This window comes from Muntiacus reevesi, chromosome 3 (genome assembly GCF_963930625.1).
Source record: "Muntiacus reevesi chromosome 3, mMunRee1.1, whole genome shotgun sequence".
Taxonomy (NCBI): domain Eukaryota; kingdom Metazoa; phylum Chordata; class Mammalia; order Artiodactyla; family Cervidae; genus Muntiacus; species Muntiacus reevesi.
In genome coordinates, this window is record NC_089251.1 from 147,880,016 (window position 1) to 147,906,619 (window position 26,604).

At 39.3% G+C, this 26,604-nt stretch overlaps 1 protein-coding gene across 1 annotated transcript in view; it reads left to right on the forward strand.

Annotated features, from left to right (window-relative positions):
* The window catches only part of SATB2 (SATB homeobox 2), a 197,456-nt gene that overhangs the window by 129,237 nt on the left and 41,615 nt on the right, over window positions 1–26,604 (forward strand). The window contains exons 8-9 of the mRNA XM_065930889.1: window positions 9,345–9,557; window positions 14,148–14,303. Coding sequence (XP_065786961.1) covers window positions 9,345–9,557; window positions 14,148–14,303 — 369 coding nt within the window. The remainder of the gene's footprint in view (window positions 1–9,344; window positions 9,558–14,147; window positions 14,304–26,604) is intronic.

Sequence of the window (26,604 nt, forward strand, 5' to 3'; positions counted from 1 at the left end):
TCTGTATTTATCCATTCATTTAGCAAGGATTTGTTAAGCACTCAGGGACTACTGTAGGGTTATAATGAGGGCTAACATTTATTGAGCATTTAACACATATTCAATACAGTTATAAGCTCTCTAGAGAACCCTATGAGGGAAGTGCAATTATTATCTCAATTTTGCTGGTGAGGAAACTGTGCCATAGGGAGATTAATTAATCTTTGTCCACTTGAAACCCAATTTTGAACTCAGAAATTTTGACTTCAGAACTCATCCTCAAAATCACTTTATTCTCAAACATTTCTGTTACCATTGACCAGATGATGAAAGACACAAACCCTCCCTCAAGGAGATACAGGAATAAACAGACTTTTAAAATTGGTAATCCCACCGTGGTATAATAACTCCTGTGATATGTTCCATGTACTGTATGACAACAGAGGTTTTTAACCCTGGAGGTGATCAAAGCTACAGCAGAAAATGTTCAGCAAGGAAAAAAAATAATGCTTTATAATTATTTCAGGACAGAGTCAACTCCTATGTTTATAGACTGCTTTTCTACTTATATCTGAATGCATTTGATACATTCGAGATATAAATATGCAATAAATGTATGTTTTTGTTTTGTTTTGTTTTTGAAAGTACTGTTTTTGCCAATGTTTTGACAAAGTAGCCAAAGCTAGTAAATTTTTTGGGAAGTTTGCCAACAGTTGTTTCACAGAATACTGGTGGAAACTAGGAATAACAAGGGCCCAGCACTTTGTGAAGGCAGCAGTCATGGTGCCAGGTACTTGAGGAGTTAGTAGAGGCCATGTATGTGCCCAGAGCGGAGACCACCGCTGGCAAATGTTTCCAGAAGGAACCTGTTCAGTTCTGCGTTTGCTTTGCTTTTTGTTGCTAATATGTTTAGAAAATGTTTACTTAGATTGTGCACAGCCCCCATTTCAGTTCCTAAGACTTCCTAGAGACAAAGGTGGAAGGGATGAGGAAGGAAATAAGATGGGACCATTTATTTAGTTGCTTCTATCACTGCATCGGTGAGGTAGGTAGAACGTAGTCAGGTTGCCAGAAATCTGGTTTTGGCTAGGTTTCTCCATGGTACATGCTCAAGTATGGCTTGAACAAGGGAGTTACAGTTAAGAAAGCACAGACTGCTTTGGTTTCAAGAATGTTCTGTTGCAGGCAGTGTTGTGTTGCCTGCTTACTGTATTCTGATGTGGCAGGTGGCACAGGTGAAGTTTTACTGCTTATACTAGAAAGAAAACTGTATGAGGGGACTGTTTCATTTAATAAATCGTAGATTTGGGGCACATGGAATATTTGTTCTAACGTGGGGTTTGCAAGGCCCCAAATTTCAGTATTTTTTATCTTATTTGTTTTCAATAGGTTGAAAGATTTTGAGTGATTGTTGTGAGTTAGGCTTTTAACATGGTCCATCAGGCTAGCTGGGGCTTCCCTGGTGGCTCAGATAGTAAAGCGTCTGCCTACAATGCGGGAGACCTGGGTTCGATCCCTGGGTTGGGAAGATCCCCTGGAGAAGGAAATGGCAACCCACTCCAGTATTCTTGCCTGGAAAATCCCATGGACGGAGGGGCCTGGTGGGCTACGGTCCATCGATCTCAAAGAGTCGGACACAACTGAGCAACTTCACCATCAGGCTAGCTGCTGACTGTTTAGCAAATATGGGACTCCCACTTTAGAAAATTGAAAAAGAATATGGTGCTGTCTTAGAGCCCTATATCTCTGTATATCCCCAGCTAACCACTAAGCACAAAATATACAGATTGTACTCCCAAGGAGTTGACTATATGATGGGAGAAAGAGGTTTTATAGTTACACAATGTAAAAGATGATAAGTGTCATAAATATAAGATAGAATTAGTGCCATCTCCCTTCAGAGGAGGGAGAAAGTATTGCCAACTGCAGCGTATATACATATACAGATATATGCATCGTCTTTTAGTGCATTGCATCATATATCTCTACAGCATCAACATTTGTCTGCAAACGTTACTTTTGAATATGCATTTATATTTGCAGAGTACATTGATTCCGTCTAAATGCTCAATTCTACCCACCCCCATCATATAAAAGTGCTATATGCATAGACTGTCTTTGCTAATAAAGAGATATTATAATAAAAGAGAGGTTTTTTTATTAAACTAATGCAATAACAGCATTTTCTTTGAGGATTTAACACATCATTTTTAATAATAAAAATCAAATTGTCATTGTTGTGCCCTGTATACCTTTTATTCAAATCACACTAAATACTCTGCCTTCATGTCTAAGCAGTGCTCTAGGGGGTGATGGGGGAAGTGAGTAGTTTTTAGCATAACGCAAATGAATTTCAGCAGTCAGTTTTGTAGTGGGGTTGTAGATTATGAATATGGGAGCTGGGGAAACCTGTTTATATTTGTGAGCCAAGGGGAGACTGCCTCTCAGGAGTGTCTGGAAGGAAATGAGACTGGAGGTTAGGAAAGAACCAATTCTGTTAGGTCAACTTTCAGCGGGTAGGATGTCAATACTCTGTTCAGTCAAGTAACTGAGTTCACAGCTTCAACTAACTGTACATTAACCACTGAAATTGAAGCATTCACTTTGTATGATTAGGCTAAGAATTTGGTATCACCTGGTTTTCATAAGAGGATACTAGTTCTTGGCTCATGTCAGCTGAAATCAGACATTTCAGAATTGTATTAGTTAAGACTAACTGATAAGCATGCAAAAGGGGTGGTAAAATGTGAAGAGTACCTTCTGAGGGAACTATGTGATAGACAGGTCATGCTGGGTGGCAGGGTAAGTGGTTAGCCCATATGGGTCCCAAGACCCCTTCCACCTCTGACTTTCTGTAACTTTAATCTGTAATATGGGGGTGTGTGTGCCTTTTAACCTTGTTCATTGGTTACGGCATCATTTGTTTAGGTTGAAACCTAACATTTTCAAACTATAATATACTGTGCATATGATATGATATCTGTGTTTCATGATATATGAGTAGTTTGGGGGTTGAATTAGTTCAAAAGTTTATGTTATAACAAATATGTGAACAGAAATGTAGCTTACAGAAATGAAAATAGGCTCTGGCTAGTTTGAGGCTTTTTCCAAAGAGAAGCACTAGGGTTTGACTGGGCCAGTTTTTTCAGCACACACCTGGTGTATATCACTTTAAAAAATAAATTATGCCTCATTAAATTACAATTAAATGGAATCATGATCATTTGTTTTTCTGGAAGGAAGATGTTTTGCATATTGAAAGCCTAATTTGTTGCAGGTGACAAAAAGGCTGAACAGATTATCTAATATCACTTCATTTGGGGGTAATGTTTGCTGGTTAGTTTGTATATACTCCAATAGTTCAGAATTCTTTTAATGTGGACTGTATTATTTTCACTTCAGAAAGTCTTCTACTGCTTTACCCATTTTTGTACTGTGTTTTTTTAAGCTTTTAAGGAAACAGAAACTTCTTTTGATATTCCGGATTAGTCATGCTCTTTCTTTTTGTCGGAATGTTCTAATAGTGTCCAATCCTTCACTTAGTCTCCCTCTTTGCCTAGCCTCACCACTATCTCTATAGCTGCCTGTTAATATTACGTACGTTTCAAATCCCAGCCAAGTTATGTACTGCCGCTTCCAAAATGTTTTCCCTGAGTCCCACAGTTGGCAATACATTCACCCTCTTTTGAACTGAAATGGTACTAGTTCTATCTGAAATTTATGACACTCATCATCTTTTACATTGTGCTTCTATAAACCACCATATAGTAAACTCCTTGGCAGCAGAATCTACGTCTTGGGAATCCTCCCATTCCCTTATGAGCTTTGTACCAAGTTGTAAATGAGAAATGAATTAATAGACTGATCTGTCATTCCTTGGCAATATGTATATTGAATTTGGGGGTTCTCTAGGTAATCAATGGGAGATATAGCCTAATTGTTGCGAGTTACTAATGTCTGAGAGGTATGAAAAAGAGGTATCTGTTAAAATCTAGTCAGTAATGACCTTTGGTGTCCTCTCCTGGAGTGGCTGGGAGGTCCGATGGGCTCAGGCTCAGATTTCCTAAAACCTGGCCCAGGCTTGGGCTCTCTTTTTGCTCTTAAAGGATTAAAGGCCCATCAAAGGTGGTTTCTTACCTGTCCCAGATGAAGCTTCAACGGCTAGTGCAGAACCTTGGAAGTAAATTTTACAGAGCTAGTCATGGTAATGTTTCCCAAATATTTCTGATCATGTATTTTGCACACTAGCAATTTGGAGCCAACTATATAAATTGTTGAAGGAATATGAAAGTCATAATAATGTAAATAAGAAAGTGCTTCAGTAGAAATGGCAGAGTCAGAAACTCTAAGGTCGTCTAATTTGTCACAAATAAGTATTATTAAAATACTAGAAATCATAAGCATATTGATTTTTCTGTTTAAAAAATTAGCCCCAGTGTTTTTTTGTTGTTGTTGGTCACGTTGCATGACTTGCAGAATTTTCGTTTCCTAACCAGGGCTCAATCCTGTGCTCACCACAGTGAAAGCAGAATCCTAACCACTGGACGACCAGGGAATTCCTGGCCCCAACTCTTTGTTTTGTTTTTAGAGATAACCTGTATTAGCAATGAAGCTGGATGGCATTATATTATCTCTTGTTTGTGCTTTGAATTATTTTGCTTTTATTGAATTTTCTGCCAGCCTCATGTATTGTTTGCTGGTGCTGGAAATATTTTGGAGCTTACAAAGCTCTCCATTAAAGGATGAGGGAGAAGGCCAGTGAGTGGCTCTTTTTGCCCAACTCCCTTCTTTTGTCAGTGACCTGCAACCCAAGAGCTCTGGTAGAAGGTGCCTTTCTCCCCTCTGCAGAGGCTTGTTCTGCTCCTTCTCAGTCAACATGTTTCTTGGTCTTACACAACCTCAGCTAACACCACGGAGAGGATTGTTTATAATCTCTCCCTTGAGAAGGCTCTGTTGCCTATGATGAGGAAAATACTTAATGACCACTTTACTCAATACTTGCAATATGTTTTAATAAGATTACTGATATGAAATTTTAATAAGCAATATCCTGGTTAATTTATTAATTTCCCCCAGTTTTCACATTCTCAATATTCATGACCTTTCTATTCATAAAAGTATATTTTTATTTTCAGTGCCCAGGTGCCACGCCATGTTCTCTATAGCTCAGGCTGCATAATGGGAATGTCCAAGTGACACCTCCTCCCTGGCCAGTTGATAATTAAAATGCCAGACAACTGAGTGGCAAGGGCTTTAGAAATATTTATGTAGGATAAATTATTAATTTATGTTCTATTCAAGACAGTTTCAATATGATAAGCATTTACTTATCTTGATAATTAGATGGGGTGATTTGTGGTATATTTAAGTCATGCCATACATTTTCTTCTGATTTTTTTCCCCCATGATGATTTTAAACTAACTAAATAAAACATGCTTTACATTCATATGCCTGCAGGATTTTGGCTATATTTTTAAAAATCCCTGTTGAAACAGTTAAAAGCACATAACCAAAATGAAGAAGGTTCAACAAAACAACTAAAACTCTTCTTGCGCCCACCAGTTAGCCACTTGTTATTGAAAATGTCTGAGGTAAAAGGAATCTGCTTTGGGACCAGGGCTACACAGATGAGACTTGAAGTAAATAATTTAGAACAGTGTTCTCATTCTCTGGGGCAATTCATGGAGGCAGCACTGGCCACCTTGTTGGTTTGAGACTTTATCTTCAATTAGGCGAATGAGACAGAGGCAACAGTATATCCACCAGCCCCTGAAAATACAAATATTGTGTCTCATTCACTTTGGAAATGGTGCTGATGAGCAGTCATTTACAAGGATGCTTTGTCTTGATTTTTCTTAGAGATGAATTCATTTCCCTGTATGGTTGTCCAACATGTAAAAAATGCAGGGGTAGGAACTCCACAATTTCCATGTGGGGGAGAAAAGGTAAACCACGCTGAACAAAAAGTAAATAAAAGAACTCTGCCCTTCAGAGTGATTTTGCTTTTTATTGATTAGGAATAAACAGACTTACAGTTTTGAACCCGGTCCATGAGAACAATATTTTTTTTGTTATTTCAGTATTTTACACACTAGATCTTTGCTATGATGTCCCCCACAATGTGTGAAAATAATTTCTCAGAAGTTTACAAACTTTGCCTTTGAGAGATGTTAGCATATAATCATCCTAACCAGGATAAAGAATATATCCTTGCATATCCTAAAGCTTTTCCAAATTTGGTAGTCTGACATTTAGTAAAATGCTAAAGTTACTTATTTTTGGGGGGAAGAGTTCAGAGAATAAAGAGTTTTAATTTTTCATCTCATTATTTATATTATTATTTATCTTTTTAAAAAACTTTTTATTTTGCATTGGGGTATAGCTGGTTAACAATGTAGTGATAGCTTCAGGTGACCAGCAAAGGGACTCAGCCACACGTATCCACAAGAGAGAGAGAAGGCGAGTGAGTGCCAGCTTGTCCTTGGTGCAGAGCTCATCATTAAAGAAAGCTCAGAAAATACCAATCTTAGTATCTTCTTAGTATTAGAAATTGGTATTGGCTGTATTTTATACTGTAATTTTTTATTTTATTGAAGTATAATTGATTTACAGTGTGTTAGTTTGTGGCATACAGCAAAATGATTCATATATATATGCATACATATTTTCTGTTTTATATGCTTTTTCATCGTGGCTTACTACAAGATACTGTGCTATACAGTGGGACCTTGTTGTTTGTCTATTTTATGTACAGCAGTTTGCATCTGCTAATCTCAAACACCTAATTTAGCCCTCCCTTGCCCTTTCCCCTTTGGTAACCATAAATGTGTTTTCTATATCTGTGAGTCTATTTCTGTTTTTAAATAAATCCATTTGTATCATATTTTAAATTCTACATATAAGTGAGATAATATGACATTTGTCTTTCTCTGTTGGCCTTACTTCACTTAGTATGATAATCTCTAGGTCCATCTATGTTGCTGCCAATGGCATTGTTTCATTCTTTTTCATGACTGAATAATATTCCATTGTGTGTATAGGAAATTAGTGTTGAAAATTCTTATCCCTCTTGTTTCTGCATGTATTAATTTGGAGATTTTTGTCTTAGAAGCAAGAAAGAAAAGTGAAAGTGAGTCGCTCAGTTGTGTCTGACTCTGCGACCCCATGGAGTGTAGCCTACCACATTCCTCCCTCCATGGGATTTTCCAGGCAATAATACTGGAGTGGGATGCCGTATCCTTCTCCAGGGGAATCTGCCCAACCCCGGGATTGAACCTCAGTCTCCTGAATTGTAGCCAGACGCTTTATCGTCTGAGCCACCAGGGAAGTCAAATCACTATTAATATTTCAGGTTGTTTAGTTCAAGTGGAAAGTAGGATAACTTAAGGCAGAACTGACTTTTAATTTCAGAAAGAGAATTAATACCTAGATTGTATAACATTTTCTGGAAGACAAGTGTCTCACTTGTTGCTTCTTTCTGAAAACGTGATGAGAAATCAGGACTTCCCTAGAATCATTTCACCAGTAGGGCAGTCTTATATATCTGCCCTACCTTGGCCTTTCTATGGGCATGTGTGCATGCAGACACACACTTGTTAAAGTTTTTGTCTAGCTTCATTGTATGGCACATTATATTCCCATATATGAAGACTTTTCTAATCAAAGTAATGACAACCAAATTGGCAGAACTATCAGATGGCACACCTTTTGTAAGTTTCTTGTAGTAAAATTGTCTTACATGGTGTTTTGAGTGGTGATTACCTCCTGGAGCGCTGATAACTATGTGATGCATATTCCTGTGACATTCGGTTCACTATCTTATAATGTATTACTTTCTAAAAAAGTTTTGCCTGCCTTACCCTGAGGATTGTTGGCCAACTAGAGGTAGTAGTGTATTTCTTTTATATCCAATGCCTTTTGGCCAAATATGGCCTATTTAGCCATAGATTACAAATCTGATAGTATTTCTTTGCATTAATATTCTCCTAAGTGTAAATATCTTGGCATCTACTTTTTAGAATTTGGGGTTATCCCCATCTCTTGTAAGACTCAGAAGTTAACATCTTAGCTTTTTCTGAGGTACCATCCTAGGGCCTGATCCCACACTGCCCTGAGAAGGGAGGTTAGCTGGGAATGCCTTTATGTGATAATCTAACAAGTGTGCGGAATGCAGGGGCTTCCCAGGCGGCTCAGTGGTGAGGAATCCACTGCCAATGCAGGAGACCCAGATTCAATCCCTCGGTCAGGAAGATTCCCTGGAGACGGAAATGGCAAGTCCAGTATTCTTGCCCGGGAAATCCCATGATCCGAAGAGCCTGGCGGGCTACAGGCCATGAGTTCAGAAAGAGTCAGACACGACGGAGCAGCCGAGCGCACACACACATGCAGGGTGGAAACGAATCTGCTTTTGCCCCGAGGACTGTGACGTCCCAGCTCAGGTCCCTAGCCTCTTTCTTGAGTCCATACTACTCTTTAGACTTGTCAGCGTCTTGTTTTCTTTGTGCGTTCTCTGTGAGCAGAGCACATGGAGACGTTAATTTCCTACGTGAAGCATTCTGTTTGGGTGGGTAACACAGTCAGAAAGTGTCTGAGCCTGTCACGGTGTCCTCTGAGGTGTCCTGTGGCCCTTCACCGGATTGCAGATACAATTCTGTCGCTTCAGTGGTGGAATTGGAGTGTCCCCATGAGGGCATCTCGTAAGAAGGTTTGGGTGCCCTCTGGTACCCATGCAAGGAAGCCTGTTAAGTATGTGGATTGGGAAGCTGATAGAGGGTTAACACAAGCTAGAGCCATTTGCTTTGCGTCCTTTTTTTTTTTTTCCCCACAAGTAACATCTATATTGAAAACAGTGGCCGGTCACACAGAAATTCAGCCAAACTTTTTTTTTTTTCTAAGTCGATGTAAATCTCCCATGCTGTTTAAATGTCGGAACTAAATTTACCAAACTTGGCAGATTTGTAAAGCTGAGCAGGACTGCCAAGTGTTCCCAGATTCAAGCAGAGAGAGTTCTAACAGTTCCTGAAATACTTGTAGGAGGCACCTGGTGGTAATTGCAGTTTCACAATTCTCCCCAAGCGCCTACCTTGCTAGCTGGCATCTCTGTACACTGCTGATTATTACAGTGATGATAAAGTGTCAGAATAGAATGGTCCAAAATAACGCAGAACCCCCAGGCGCCAAGCACGTTCCCTCCAAATCTTCTTGCTGGAGAGCTGTCAGGGATTAGAGCGAGGTTCTTGACATCACAGCCCGCTGGTTACACCAAACAAAGGGGAAGGCGTGGGGGTGGGTGCGCCAGCCAGAAACCACACCACATACCTGCAGATGTAACGTGACCTACTTTTTTTTCCCCCCATTTAATCAGGGGTTGTTGTCTGAGATTCTGCGGAAGGAAGAAGACCCTCGGACAGCATCTCAGTCGCTTCTAGTAAACCTGAGAGCCATGCAGAATTTCCTCAACCTGCCCGAAGTGGAGCGGGACCGCATCTACCAGGATGAGAGAGAGCGGAGCATGAACCCCAATGTGAGCATGGTGTCATCAGCCTCCAGTAGCCCCAGCTCCTCCCGAACCCCTCAGGTGAGATGTTCGCTCCCCTGACTTTTCACTCTCTGCCTTGGAGACATCTTGCCTTCACTGATACTGTTTTCCCTCAGAAACTAAGAGATGTAATTCTAGGACTTCTTAATCCACTGCACGTGTGGGTTAGAGGATGTGACCCTCTGACACTATACTGGTGGTTATCCTTTACTGTATCACCCTTGCCGATTCTCTCCCTTTAAACAAGTCCCATTCTTCCATATGTGGCGGGAGTGGGTGGGAGGATAACCGCTAGATGTCTACATGCAGCTGTTTGGTTATCAAAGAAGGGACTAGGGTATTAGTTTTGAAGCTGAGTTTGCATAGGAAGCACACTGCTTTTCCTCCAATTGTGTGTTTATTTGGATGGAGACAGGGTATTTGGGGGCTGGTGACAGCTAGAGTAGTCCCAAGTTCTGCTTGATGCAACCAGAAAGAGACGAAATCCATGAGGAGCCTGTGTGTGATGGAAGCATGCATGTGCTGTGGCTAGATCAGAATGACTGGGAGCTCATTCAGTGATTCTGTAGAAAATGGTGGAAAGTTAGACCTTCATGTTTTCTTTCCTGCAGTGATTCCCATAGGACCCTGGCTTAGCTTTCCATCCTTCCTTTCCACACTTTCTGTTCTCAGGTCCTTCTGCAAATGCATACACCTTTTAATAGTAATGTGTGCTTTAAAGATTTTAACTGAAGGGTCAAGTTCTCAAGTCAGCCAGGAGTCATTTCCAATTCAGATCTGAGCGTACTCCTTAGTCCACTCCCTACTTCCCTTCCAGGGCTTCCCTGGTGGCTCAGATGGTAAAGACTCCATCTGCAGTGCGGGAGTCCTGGTTGGGGAGATCCCCTGGAGGAGGGCATGGCCACCCACTCCAGTACTCTTGCCTGGAGAATCCCCATGGACAGAGGAGCCTGATGGGCTACAGTAGTCCACGGGGTTGCAAAGAGTAGGACATGACTGAGCGATTAAGCACAGCGCAGCTACTGCCCTTGGCTTCTCAGGGGGATAAGTGGTAAAGAACCCACCCGCCAGTGCAGAAGACGCAGGAGACTCGTGTCCAGTCCCCGGGTCGGACAGATCCCCTTGAAGAGGAAATGGCAGCCCTCCCCAGTATTCTTGCCTGCGAACGCCCATGGACAGAGCAGCCTGGCGGGCCACAATCCTGGGGTCACAGTGAGACACGACTTAGCGACTAGGCATGTACACACACAGCGCTTCCCGTAAGCTTTTACTAATCAGCGGACATATAGGAAAGTCATCTCGTTTACTGTTGCTGGCATGGTTGTAAGTTCCTTCTTGAGTTATAGTTTTCAAACCAAATATTTAACAGTTGTACATTTGTACAAATCAGAAAATTGGGTATGCTGAAAAGTGATTTTTTTTTTTTTTTTTGGCTTAGATACATATAGTTTTGGGTTTAGGAGTTTGTTTTCTGGCAAGGTCTAAGGAACTGATTAAGCAGAATTTTATTCTAATAGAAATATTTGAGCTTTTTCAAGTACATTCACTTTTTTTTCACACATCTTAACTCTCTTTATATTTTTACACTCTGCAATAGATTTTTAATTGAAGATCATTTTCTATCATGAACTGCCAAATTGTGATACTTAGACCTTAGTGAATTATGAATTTTAGTTACTGTTAAACCAAAACTAAGACGTTTGACTGCTTACTTTGGACCAATGTAGCCAAGTTTTTTTACTTTTATTTTTTTAAATTTTGGGGCATACATGTTGAGTTATTGAGTTGGGCGAGTTGTTAATTTGCACTAATATTTACTTCTATTAAATTCACCAACATTTTTGCCACTTTTGAAGCCCATTAAGCTATTACAGAAGAATCCAGCCATGCTTCATGGCTGTTTAACTGGTCAACTTTTCTCAGAAAGTCACTCCTTCTTGTTAGAAAATCACACATGTCTGTGTGTTTTGTTTTCCACTCCTTCATAATATTTTTCTAACAAGATTATATCTTAGGCATCTTTTCAAAGACCTGGTAGCTTTCAGAGCCAGACCAACTTACAAGGTTACACAGTTAAGGCCAATATTTTGGTTTTTTGAGCAGAAGAAAATCCCATCTAGAAAATTCCTAGATAAAGATGTCCTTTAGAGACAAATTTAACAGGGAAATTGATCATTTAATTTCACAGTTTGGAGATTTTGAAAATAAATGTTAAATGTTTTTCTCAAAATATATTTGCAAACATGGTCTTGGACTGACGTTTTTACATTGTCTGGAACATTCTGCTGGTTAAGCACTGATGGAATTATTAAAGACGTTTAAAACATTTCATGATTACCTACGTAATCACAATTCTTTATAGAACTGTCTCAGTGGTGTAGATACAGGTTACTGTAAGGCTTTCACTGTGCAAACAAATGTCAAGAAGGTGCCACTGGCTCAGCCTCTGAGTTGGAGCCAGCATTCCAGGGCACACACACACAGGGTCTTGTATAGGTCCATGGAGGTTATTTTCCAGACCCAGTAGCACTTTATTACTGGTTTAAAACAAATTGAAGAAATTTCAAATTCAACCCGTACAGTCTCTTCTCATAATCCTTCAACTGGTCAATATTCTTCAATGCATTTAATGATAACAAAGCAACAAAAAAGGATAAGAATGATCATTTACTGAGCAGTTATTACATCATGTATTGTGAATATTTTGCGTGGATTTTGATCCTCACCATTTTGCATTGTTGTTCCCATTTTACAGATAAGGAAACTGAGGTTTAGGTAGGTTAAACACCTCATGTTAGGTAATGTAAATGATTGGTAGAGTTAGGATTTCGATTCTGATTATTCTGATTCCAAGGTCTGGGTCCCTAAGCATGTATTTATGTGCTTTGACTTTAGCTCTCAGTGTTCCAGAAAAGATTTGATCAGTTAATTAACATGATGTTAAGTCAGTGAGGCTAATAAAAACCTGCACCAAGAAAGGCAGAAATTGTATGCTAAAATGTGCACTCAATAGGGAAACACTCTGGATTAACTAGAAGTTTTAAGAAGAAAAAGGAGTCTTCTTGAAAAAGATGGGAGAGGATTAGAGTGTTATGGGAAGACCTCAAACTCCAGGGCAAGAAGAAAAGTGTAAAAACAGCACCAGTGTAAACTGGAGGTTTTGGAGGCAGAGTAGCACAGTGGTCCATGAACTTGTCCTTTGGAACTTGAGAGACTTGAGTTCAGATGATGGTGATTTCAATTGCTGCTGCGTATCCTTCCAGCAAATTATCTTCTTTTATTTTCAGTTGTCTTCATCTCTAAAGTGAAAATAATAGTGTTTAACTCATTGTGTTCTTAAAAAGAATAAAATGCGATGACAAAAGTAAAACACTTCCTGGAATGCCTGGCACACAAAAAGTATGTGTATCAGTTATTCTTATTGTTACTTTTCAGTAATTAAACAGCAGTATGAGACAGGAAGGTCACAGGAGAATGGCAGAAGTCCCTGAGTGCTTGTGGGAACCAAAGCCTTCTTTTAAAGTTGGGATGTGACCCTGGCTTCAAGGCATCACTGGGAATGATCCCATGGCGTCCACACTGTATGCCACGGCTCTCTAAACCCGGCATGCTATCAGTCCAGTGGGGGAGCAGCTCATGACATCCACAGAGGGAAATTAGTGGTTTAGGGTTCTAGGGTGGGTGGGTACAAAAAGAAAAAAGCTCACTTTAGACCCAATCAGCTGGCGGTGCTCAGGAATCTGAGGGTGGGGGCAGACTTTTTCCTTTGTCTGGTGGCCCTGGGTTCTGAGAAGGCTGCCCAGCCCCCGCTCCTTACACACCGTAGTTTTCTGGATCAAGCAGGTTCAAACATTTTAGGGTTATCCTAACTCCAAGAAGTGCAGACACCTTTTATATTGTCCTTCATTTGTCTCTGAAGCTGATGGGAAATCATTCAATTAAAATGAGCACTGCAGAATACATAAAACCACAATATGAGTTTAAGAAAATGAAAACAGCACTTCAAAGGCATTCTGAAGCCTAGTTTTATGAAATGAAATTTTATTTCATTTCCACTGATTTCCTAGGTGAAATTAGGTGACTGTCTGGGTAGCATAATGATGATAATGGGGGGAAGCCATACATACTCAAATGACATATGTAAAGCTTTAATAAAGAATGAGAGAGACTCAGGGGAGTGCATTAAATTGAGTAATAATTTATTATTTAGAGACCTCTACCCATTTACTCATTTGTGTTTTTTGTTTTTTTTTTTTCCTGGAAGATTGACTCTTCCTCTAAGGTGTTCTGTTTTCAGAAGGAGAAAAGTAACCGTGTGGTGTTCTGCATGCTTGTGTTGCAGTTAGGTGATGGCTTGAGTTTGGTACCCAGGGTAGCCATCCTACCTGCTAACCGTCGCGGCTACTGTGAGGGGAGCAACATCGCTGACAGGACTCTGCATGTCCTATAGGAATGCACTGCAATTATTTCCAATCACAATTAACCTGATTAGAATAATGGACAGGAAGTGTCCCTCTGTAGCTAATGCGGTTTGGCATCAGCTGACTGAAATCCTTTGATAATTTCTGCACAGATGGCTGGGCTGAATGCAGCACTTTTTAAATTATTATTTTCATGGTCTCTTGGTAGGCCAAAACCTCGACACCGACAACAGACCTCCCCATTAAGGTGGACGGCGCCAACGTCAACATCACAGCTGCCATTTATGACGAGATCCAACAGGAGATGAAAAGGGCCAAGGTGTCTCAAGCTCTGTTTGCCAAAGTGGCTGCAAATAAAAGTCAGGTGAGTGGATTTTTAAAGAGCAAAAGTGAGGCTGGAATTAGACTGTTCTCCTCCTCCCACCAATAAAAATACATCTGTTCCTATAATAATAATAACAATAATAATCCCTAGGGAACCTGTCATGTTCTTGCCTTTTGCTCTACAGTTTGCTTTTATTCCCATCAGAGTTCACAATAAAGACTAAGTCAAAACCCAGATTTTTTTTCAAGTTTTTTTTTTCCCCCAAAAAAGAATCAGCCTTGAGGGATGTCTCTCCCAATTTTGAATACTGCTATATATGCTTTTTTTTTTTTACTTTCTTTTGGATATTTGAGCACAACTTGGTGTGTTCAGAACAGCATCTTCCCGAGAACAAGTTTTAGCCAGGTCTCGTCACCTCTCTTATTCCCACCAGGGGAATGGATGACTTTGTTATAATAACTGCTTTTCAACCCAGCCCCAGAGACACCTTGCAATGTCAGGTGCTTCTTTTATGTAGAGAATACAGTTGTTTTTCCAGGAGAAAACACACATTAGGGACTGCAGAGTGAGTGTTGAGATCTTTAACAGAAAAACAGAGAAGCTTATCCAGTACAATTTTGCAGAGTGCTGCGATTGTGGGGAATGGAATGCTCCAGGGAGAAAGTAGACAGATGCTTAGGTTTTTTATTTCTGAAAGCAGCAACAGTTGATGGGCTGTACTATCTGTTTCAATTCGTTTAAAGGGACAACTACTGCCCTATCCTAGAATGGGTTATGTTGAGGTGCCTACTTATTTATTTCTGGATTGAACAATTACTCAGATGCAGGGTGGAGGAAACAAAAGTTAAAGCTTAATTTTGAGAGTCCTTTGATTCAGAGCTTGATTTCCTCTGTGGGCTTGCATGACAAATGCTTTCATCCCTACATATGTAAATGGTAAAATGGGCCATCCTCTCCTGAACAGATCTGCTTTGTGCTGTAGAGAAAGGAAGTTACTGAATATTGTTTTAAGCAAGATGGTTTTTAATGAAAATTATGTTTTTAGAATCATAGTTAAATGCTATATGTATACTAATTATATGGTTTGGGGTATAGAATTTTTTACCTGTAGTTTTGCAGTCACCTAAATTATTTTTCAGGTGTTAATAAAAAGAGAGCTGTAGAATATTCAGCAATTTTGAAGAGCGTTGAAATATTTGTTTCCCCTATTCAATTTTGATGTCATGATTTTTCCAGATTATTCTTTCTCTCATCAATGAAATCATTGCAATATAGTTGGCTAAGATATCATGTTCAATCATAGTATGAAACACATGAAAAGAAAATACCATAGAGCCTTCTTAAACTGTTAAATGCATAAAATCCCATGTACCACATGGCAAAATATAATGAGAGTTGGAGCTGTTAAACGAATAAAGCTGTTAAATGCATAATGCCACTTGGCAAAACTACTGTGCATTTAATGGTTTTCCACTGTGTAATAAAGGACATATGTGGTAAATGTGCAGTAAGTATAAAACTACACAATTGCTTTTGCAAACCTGCCCCTTAGTCGTGACTTGATGTAAATATCAAAGTTACACTCAGTCCTCTTTTTATCGCTGCTTTCTAGAAAAACTCAAGGCCGTAGTCTAAGAACTTGATTCAGAATGCTTGTTATCTTCCTGTTGACTTGGCACTGTTGCTTCTGAAAATAATGTTGACTCCAGCCTCCCCAAGTAGTTCAGGTGGCTGATTGAAAACTGTGTTTGCCAGTTGGCACAAATGTAGCTCTCCAAATTTTTATTGCCTGCAGAACTCAGTAGCCCTGTTTCTGTAGAGCTTGGAGTGAAATATAGTTCTAGGACCTGATGATGTACTAAAAGGTGAGATTGGGCCTAAATGGAGATAAGATGCTTTGTTTCCTGTTTGTTTTCCATTAGGATGGTGATTTCATTCACATTTATGAATAAGGAACTTTATTTGTAAACAGCTGACAGAGATTTGCAAATCAGGTGTTAAGTGTCTTAAAAATGGCACTGTCAAACAAAATAAACTTAGCTGATAGTTTCAAAGGCAATTTAACATAAGACAGTCACTCTGCTTTGTAAGTACTACCAGCATTTGCTTGATAAAAAGCATCCTTAATGGAATCAGTGGCATGATGTTGTACCTTGTACTTGTATTTGGTACATGTCCATAAGGGTTTTGTGTGTGTGTGGGTATGGGTGTGGGTGTGGGTGTGTAGTGACTGAGGAAGCAAGGGTACTCCATTCTCATGGAGGTAAAAATTAGGAGAACCTTGAATAGGAACTCTTGTGAACTGGAGTGGGTTTGAGCCTGGAAGGCCCTGTTCAAACACACACACTAACCCCTCCTCTTCCATTTTACATGTCTTAAAATAGAAAGGAACCCTCCATTAAACCTCATTCATTCCTTGCTATGAATTGCTGTCATCATAATAAAAATAGTAACCTTACACTGCCTGTGTTAGGCAAGCTTTGCATGAAGAATAGGAAAAGGAGAGGACAGTTTTAGAGACAGTGGTGGCTGTAAGAGTTTAGAAAACAGGCATCGCTGGAGCAGGGGTTCAGAAAAGGAACTAAGAGTGACAAGCATTTGCAGTTATGCCTGTGGTCCTGTTGGTGAAAACAATGTTACTGGAAAGTGTGTGTCTCCTTGGTGTGTGGGTTACATCAGGCGCATTTGTAGGGTCGAAGACCACCTGTTCCTTTAACTGGGCTCTGACTCCTTTGTCTTGGCCAGGTCAGCCCATCATCCAGTTTCACTGGGTGCCTCCTGTCTGACCTGTGGCCTTTTCTTCACGTGAGAGAAGCCAAAGAAAGAAAAGCAGGGGGAAAAGTGTGCTTAGGTACATTTCACCTTTTACTTTTGTTTCATTTTCAATTTAGGATCAGCTTTGGGTATTGTGTGTGTGTGTGTGTGTGTGTGTGTGTGAATGTGGGTTCTGAAGACTCTTTTCTTTCTGCAGAATATACAGATTGTTGGTCTGCATGGGATGGAATGAACTATGGTCACTGGTTGTTCTCTGTGAACCAGGAGTGGGGTGCTCAGTAGGAGCCATGGTGTAAAGGCATATGGCGTGTCCCTGACAACTTCAGCATGGCCCTACACGCAAAGGGCCCCCAGAGAGTAAGCTCCCAGCGTGCAGTCTCAGTGACTACAGGAGCGCTGTGTCCCCGTCCCTCTGATTCTGCATTTCCTCTCCCCAAGTGCAGCCCATCACGTGTGACCTGGGAAGTGGAAGTCCAGCAGGGCGCAAGCACAGGGGCCTGTGTGGCCCCCACCGCGCCGCTCCAGGGATGCCCGTGTGCTTCGTCACAGCGCCTTTAGCTACTTTTCTTTCTGTTGACATCAGCGGCCCCTTTCCCCATCTGCTAACTCACTATTTCTCTCCTCTCCTGCCTGCTTCTGTTTTTTATATTGCTTTCAGTATTCAACTCATGGAATGCTGAGGTTGATTCCAGGTTGGTTTTATTTTGAAAGGAGAGTGATACTTTATTATTTGTACACCCAAAGAGCCAACTCTACATATGTCTTTTCCTATTAGGTTTGGGTGGAAATAGAGTAGGTAGACGAATGGGAATGGACTTATTCCTGTTCTACTTTGCCTTCATTAAACAAATAAAACAAATGAATAAAAACGTTAGAAGGGCACTAGGTTTGCTTTCTTTTTTTTTCTCTCTCTTTTTTTAAATTTTTGGTGGGACAGGATGGTCTTGCTTGCTATTATTAGGAAGGTAGAGAGAAGCTGAAACACTGCAAAAAAGGGACACAGACAACCTGGTTGTAAAGCTCAGTTGGTGGTAATGAAAGGGCCAACCCCAGAGTCTGCTGATATAAAAGAGGGAGTGACCTGGGATTAAGCCCGGAGTTGGGGGGTGGGTGGTGAGGAGGGTTGGGGGGGGTAGAGGGAGGGTTTGGCGGGAGGGGGCTTTGAAGGAATGACATTGTAGGATGTCCTCATCATCGCCACCAGGATTTAAAAACCCCTGCCAGTTTTTTAAACTGTTTTTTTAAAAACAGTTTTTTTAAAAAACCTGCCAGTCTTCAAGTTCTTCCTGACCTACACACCTTCCAGGCCCACAAGCTGCAGGAGCTACTGCTAGGATCAGAAATGAAGGGGTCCTCACTCCTACTGCATAAGAGGGAGGGAGACACAACTGTGACCCCTCCACAGTGGGGAAAAAGAGTTTCTGGCCTATGGTATACAATTCTGAAATAATTTCCTCCAGAGAAGCTGTGTTCTTCATGGTGACTGAGTTTCAATATGTTGTATACTTTATGTACACTATGATTAAATAGATTTTGTGTACTGATAGGCCTTTATTCCTTATCATTGTTTCACCAAGAAACAAAATATATATATATATTCATACTCATATTCCATGTTCTTACTGACTTAACAAATTGTAATTCTAAGTAGAATGCTTCTTAAACTTTAGATGTAGATTATAAACTCAGATTTTATGAACATTTTTTATTATGAAATAGTTTCTTATATATTATCTAGTTTGACTAACAAGTTAAATGATTTAAAATATACAGGTTTAAATGATTTAAAATATAGCAGATCCCTTTAAAGGTAAAAATAAAAATAGAAAAGAAAACTGTACATAAAGAAAAATAATTGGTATATCATTTGGTTTGTTTCCTTCCTTTTACTGCTCTTTACTATTGGAGTTTATATCACATTCAGTGTAGTGCTAACGTGTTTTCTTCATTCAGTCATGGGTTGCCATATTAATTTTTGCTTTTATATGTCTCTTCTTAAAAATGTCCCAGGCACAAGTTAGTTGTACTTATTTCCTTTTTAAAGAAATCACTTCTGTTTTTTGATTACTTAAGTAATAACATCCTCATTTTATTTTTATTCTTTAATTCAAAGGCATTTCTTTTCTTCTTCAATGCTATTTATTTTGAATAGATAGCATATGTTCATTATATAAGCTTCAAAAGGGACAAAAGAGTATACAGTGAATAGTCTTCCTCCATCCCTCACCCCTTAGCCATCCTTAGAGGCAGCCACTGCCAACATTTCTCTTCTATCTTTGGAAATACAAGTTTATAGGCTTTCTTTGTCCCTATGCACAAATGACTAGCATACTTTACACACAATTTTTTCTTTACAAATCCTAAAGATCTTTCCATATCAGCACACTTAGTTCTCTTATTCTCTTAAGCTGCTATGTCATATTGGATGGATTGGATGCACCATAATTTGACTCTCTTCCCTTCGTGGGTATGTAAATCATTTCTAGTCCTACTGTATTGAAAATAATGATAGGATTTACATTCCAGTGATGTCCTTGCCAGTGATGCTTGAGGGTCCCTGCCTCTATACCTTCATCTAAGACATTTTGAATGACTCAGCTGACTACAGTTTTGGCCAATATGAAATGTTTATAATAAACAAAAGCAAAATAAAACCCTGAACAACTGGAAATTCCCACATCTCCCTCTTCCACCAGGTGGGCTCTGCATATGTCTCCACATATGATCCCCAGCTAGTGGTCCAGCCCCCTTGTACCTGCTGTAGCATCTGGGGTCAGAGCTGCATGATGCCTTACTGTGCTCCCCCCCAGGCCCACCTCCGGGCTGGGGTCTGCAGGCTCTGCGATTGCTGCAAAGGCCCACTGAGATGAGGGCCATGTGCCCTTGTGGGTCGTCAGGTGGTAAGGAGAGACTGCACGCCCCCTGGAATGTCACCTGCAATGCCCCGTCCTCATTTTAAAAAATAAAATGAAGAAAATATAAAGGCAAAATATGAATCACCCATAATTCCACAACCCAGAGGTAGTTCTATTAACCTTTTAGTCTTCTGATGTGTAAGTGCATGTTTGCACCTGTGTGTTTATATCCTGGTTGAGATTATACTGTAATAAGACAGTTATAAATTGTAAATTTTTAAACCACCTTTTCTCATGGGAGAGTATGTTTATGAATTATAAAGTATCTTCAGTCTCATTGTTTAGTTTCTTAGCCTTTAGAAAATACTACACAAGGATCAGTTTTGCCCCTTTGCCTTGAAAGTGGTTTGACGGTTACCTTATTTATTAGGTTCCCTTATGGAGATGGCTTTATTGGGACTAGGATTGCTCAGGCTATTGGGGCTTCCCTGGTGGCTCAGTTGGTAAAGAATCTGCCTCCAGTGCAGGAGACCTGGTTCAATCCCTGGCTCAGAAAGGTCCCCTGAAGAAGGAAATGGCAACCCACTCCAGTATTCTTACCTGGAGAATCCCATGGACGGAGGAACCTGATGGGCTACAGTCCATGGGGTCACAAGAGTCGGACATGACTTAGCAACTAAACCACCACACTGGAAGTAGATGTTTGACTGCCCTGATCTCTGATATAAAGAGTGACAGGAGAAACTGGCCGTATGATGCCACGTGTAGAATGAGGTGGTGGTCTCGTCTCACTCCCAGCGCTTCTGCTTCTGCCGTCTTGTCTTCAGTGTATAAGGCAGGCTAAAAGGAGGTGTGTGGCCTTGCCTGCTGCTTCCTCATGGGCACGTTTCTTTCGAACACATTTTGACAGCCTATCAAAAAGCAGCTTCTGTTCTTGTCAAATGGGGCACGTATACTACAATGCCAGTGCTGTCCACCAAACTTACATGAAACAAATCAACATATTTACACTACAACTGCCATTTGAAAAAAGATTGTTACAGTGAGGAGTGAAGAAATTAGGCTTCTCAGATGCCAAATTAAGCGGACAGTGAGTAAGTACAGTGATGCCTAAGCATCAAGTTAAACCCTTCACTTTCTTCCTTTTTCTCTCAGCATAATTCAAAGGAATAGATTCTTTTGAGAAATGATCAACAGAAATTCCCTCAAGATCTCAATTCTTACATCATCCCTATAGTGAGGAATTGGGTTCTTCACAATTGGTTATGTTTATGTTTCATGCCCTCAATCTAGCCTTTATGGGAACCCACAGTTAGATATCAGTGAAGGTTAATACGTAGAGTTCATATGCAGATCATACAGCGTCAGGTACCTTTACCCACTGCTAAAATTTCTGTGCTTGGTTTAAGCACATATCGACTTATTGCAGAAACCTTTGAGTTGCATACTTTTGCCTGTTCACAACACAACACAACACTTTTAGAAACTTGCATATGACTTTGAAGCAAATCAGGTTGACATATTAAAAGCCATCTTTCTAAACTCTCCCAGCCTTCTTTTGGAGATGATATTGAGTTAAACCATGGTTTTTACAGTTGGAGAATGTTGGTGCTGTGACTAGTCCCTACTGTTTTGTCATAGGGACCATTTAATCATCTTCTTTCACAGGCCAGACTAGGATTAGACACATTAGGTCTTAGGGTACAGTCCAAGGAGGCACACCCTTTCAGAGTCACATTCCTTAATTTTTGCACATTAGTTGCTTGCATGCCTCACTTTAGTCCCAGTTCTAATCTTTCAAACAAGTTTTATTCCTGGTTTTCTGCTTTGTCTGTTTCCCCTCACCCGCACACTTATGAGTTCTTGAGGCAGTGTTCATAATATTAATATATAGTACCTTGTATATAAAAATATATTAATATATATACCTTGTATCACATATATATGTGTGTATATATATATACCTTGTATCATATATATTTGTGTGTTTGTCTATATATATATATCTTATATTATGAGTATATATGGTATGTATCATAGGTATATTATGGTGTATATATATATATTACAATATATATACCTTATATCACAGGTATCCTGGAATTTAAATATGAAGCCGGGGACTAGAAATATTTAGGTTGTTTTCTTCCCGATATTTTAGTCTAGTACATTTAACTGTTAATATGTTTGTAATATTTAAGTGGAGAAGACTCCAGGTTCATCCTTCTTTTTGACGGATGTAGATGGTTTTTTTTTTTAGATGCATGTTCCCATGTATGTGTTTAAGTATGTGTGTACATACTTGTATAAAGTCATCCCAAATCTCTATACGATTATATAGCTATGCATAGCCCATATTTCCATGGTAAGGAAGGCAACAAGATTTTATTAAATCCCTGCTTAACTTGAGCCCTTTATAACAGAGGTTAAGGAGTTGTTCTGAAATAAAATTTTCATTACTCTCAATTACAGATTCAATCTTTACAAACACATCCATAGAAATGTGAGACACATGCCCAGAGACAGCTGAAAATTAGTCCCCTTGAAAATACAGTTTAGAACTTAGTGTACAATTTTGAGAAATAAAAAAAGAAGCAGATCATTTTTACTTATTACATTCAAGGTATAAAATAATTAACCTTGAACTGTAACCAAATGCTCAGCACAAATCTTTTCTCAGGTTTAGATGACCTCCTCGTCAGGGATTCATTGAAGCCCTTGACAAGTCTCCCTTGCAGTTTAGCCTTTTATCCATTTCAGTTTTCTTGATTAGGTTATCTTAAATCATTAGGGGGTTTATTTATTTTAATAGACACTTATTGGATTCATGAAAAGAGAATTCAGTCACTAAGAAACAAGAGCTGAATATTATCTGGCTCATTTCACACTTCAGAAGAGTCTCAACCAGCTGAAGAGAAATTCTTTCACAGTTACAAAAGTTTGTTTGGGGACTTTATGTGCTTCCATTTAGAAAGCGAACTGTCTGTGGTTAATAATATGAATTTTCTTTTGAGACACTCAGAAAATGTTTCCTTTTGGTTACATATGCTGACATTTTCTGTATTGAAGATGTGGGTGAGTAAATGGCCTTTTACATGTCTGTTGCAAGAAGCCTTGAGTCATTCTCCTGAAGAGAGCTGTTCATTTGTCAACTTATTCATTCATTGGAGTTCCTAGATGGGCAAAGAGGGTGGGGGCTTCTTACTATTTGTAGATGGAGTTCATTCGTCAGCTCTGTGCTAGGTTCTCAGGGCAAATGGTAATGACTGACAAGACCTTGGTCTTCAAAGCAAGTACAACCTTACTTAAGAAGAACAAATTTATTTACTGTATCTCTTTGGAGATCAAACCAGTCTGTGGACTTGCATTTGTTTCTTAGCAAGTCCTGGTTTGTATTTGCTCAGAAATGCTGTAAAAACTAGGAAATGTGTTACCAACACAGATTTTTTTTTTTTTTAAGGAAAAAAATGTGGGAACAGGCAGAAGTTGGAGTGATTACCTGTGTCCAGGGGTAGGAAAACAAGTAACTTAGTACACAATGAAATTTCAGTACCACGGACAGGAACCCCATTCTTCCCATCTCCTTCCCCTCCCCCATCACTTAAACCTAAGGCATGGAGCTAAAATTAAAACCCATATCTGATGGGCTCCAAATTCAGACACTAGGCTGTATTATTGTTTTCGGAAAGACCTCCCTGGTCATTTGAATATTCTCTGCATTCGGTGTGTAGTGTGCAAAGTATTTCACATTTATTGTATATTTGAAATTTTTTTAAACCTTTCTTTTTTTATAAGAGTAATAGATATTGTTCTTTCTCATTCATTTTCAATGTGAGAGAGCTTTAAATATTCTCATTTGGGCAACAACAACAGCACACAGACACGTGTGCACCCACACACAAATGATTAAAATAATGAGAGTTAAATGATATGGTTTGGTGTTTAGGATACATGTCATTTTTTAAAGAACAAAAACTGGAGGATAAAGCCTATGCAGTGTGTAATTTACCACTTGCAGGCCATTGTAGGACCTGATTAATACCCAGCAACATGATTTTACTATGAAAAAGAAAAGATATCTAGGCTAGGGTAAGTGGAGTTCTTAACTTTATTGTAGTCTTTTCTCCAAGGACTTCTTGTTAAAAAAGAAGAGAGGAAGGAAGGAATGGAGGAAGGAAATTAAAAGTGGAAAGAATATTCTGTATATGTTTGTTAGAATATGATATTTATCTTTGTCTTTCTGACTCACTTCACTCTGTATAATAGGGTCTAGGAAAATGATACTGAAGAATTTATTTACAAGGCAGCAGTGGAGAAACAGACATAGAGAATAGACTTATAGACATGGGGAGAGGGGAGGTGGGGGTGGGATGTATGAAAAGAGTAACATGGAAACTTACATTGCCATGTGTGAAATAGATAGCCAGCGGGAACTTGCTGTGTGGCTCAGGAAACTCAAGCAGGGACTCTGTACCAACCTAGAGGGGTGGGATGGGGAGGGAGATGGGAGGGAGGTTCAAAAGAGAGGGGATGTATGTATACCTATGGCTGACTCATGTTGAGGTTTGACAGAAAACAGCAAAATTCTGTAAAGCAATTATCCTTCAATAAAAAAATAAAAAGAAAAAAAAATGTAAAGAAGAAATCAAAGAATCCTTTGTCATATCAGTTAAAAAGCCTTCAGTGACTCCCATGGCCCATAAGATGAAGATGAAATTTCTTTGCATGTTATTCTTTATAATCTGCTGCCCACCTCCATTTCTAGACTGTGCTTTGGCTGCACAGGGTTGCTTCTGATTACCAAATGTGTTACTTTTATAAGCCCCTGCATTTGCTGATACTGCTTTCTCTGCTTAGAATGTGATTCCAGGCACTTACTCTCCCCACCTGGTGAAACTCATCTCTATCTTTTAAGACCCACATTATGAATCCTGTTCTCTGTAATGACATTTTCCTTGAATTTCATGGTCAGAATTATATACTTTCCTGTTGGTGATCTCAACTAACCTTTTAAGTAAACAGTAACAATGAAAATTAAATGAATGACAACTTCTCATAGAGGGGATAGAGAACTGAGTAAAGTTTTTCAGCAAAGGGAGTAACATGAGCAAAAGCACGATGAGAATGTATCAGGCCTGTTCAGGAATTGTGAGTAATTCACAGTGGCCAAAGCACAAGGCCCCTGGGAGAACTGATGGGAGACGAGACCACGAGGGGAAAATAGGAGCAAATTGTGGTTCTTATTGTTGCTGCTTCTAATGTTCCTGAATTGTGAACTAGAGGTGTCTCGTTTAAGCAAATCCTCAGTAAAACTATCAGTTTACTAAAGGATAAACGGTGGGGCTGTTATTCATCTTTCAAAAAGGAATAATAATACATTTCTTCAAGTAGTAAGGATTCCTGATACATTCACAACTTTATTTGCTTTGTAAATTTAGATTGACATACAACTTTTCAGGAACATGTGGATTGTAAATAAACTATCTCTTGACTGGTGTGAGTGTCACCTCACCTGCATAGTTGGGAAAAGGTGGTCAGAGTTGTTTTCTCTACTGAGGGAAATATATTTGTTTAAGAGGCTGATGAAATGATTAAAATGAAATGTTAATAAGTATTATTTGCTTATGGCCTGAATGCTTGGGAACTCTTTAACCATTGATCAAAAGGATGTAGCCTTTGAACTTATATGCTTTCTTTGGGTTCAGAGTTTGAAGGTAAATTTTTTGTAAATTTTTTGGCATCATTACACTTAAGTTCCATGTATATTTTCCTATGTAAGTTCCAGGTATTCTCTATATTTTTTCAAACTTCTTTTTTTGAACATGTTTTAGACTCACAGAGACTTTGCAAAATGTTATAGTTTCCATATATTTCTCACCTAGGTTCCCCTAATGTACACTGTATTACCATGGTGCAGTTAGCAAAACTAGGAAACTATGAGTGTTTTAATACTACCAACTAAAAACTTTATTCTAATTTCACTATTTTTAAATTAATATTATACTAAATATTAATAGTATTTTCACTAATTACCTTTTTTGGTGCCAGGACCCCAATCAGGAACCACACTGCATTTAGTTATTATCCTTAGCTTTCTGCAGTTTGTGACCATTCCTCAGTCTTGTCTTTCCTTTTCTTTTTTTAATGACCTTGTCACTTTAAAGAGTACTGATTGGTTATTTTGTTGAAAGCAGTCTCAGATAGGATTTGCCATGATTTGACTGAGATTATGCATTTTGGGCAAGTCTACCTCAGATACTATGTTGAGTCCTTTGCAGTGAATCATATCACAGAGTTCTCAGTGTGAATATGTCATCACTGGTGATGTTGACCTTGATCACTTGACCAGGGTGGTTTTTATCCTTTGTACTTTGACCTGGTGGCTAATCATTGTCTGTTGTTTCTGACAAATAACCAGGAAACAGATCACAGATTGTGGAGCTGGAAGGGAACTTAAAGATCATCTTTTGTAAACTCCTTCTTTTATAGTCAAGCTTCCAGAAGATCTAAGACCTTATCCAGAGGTTGCCCAGTAATTTATTGTCATAGCAGGAACCCAGCAGTTCAGTCTCCAAACTGAATATTCTGTGCTTCCTAGCTGTGCTCAGGTACACGTAATTCAGTCTCAGTTTTCCCATACTAAAAAAGCTAAACTGACTTTATGAATATTCAGCCAACCTTTGATCAAAGCTTATTTCCAGGCTAAAAGA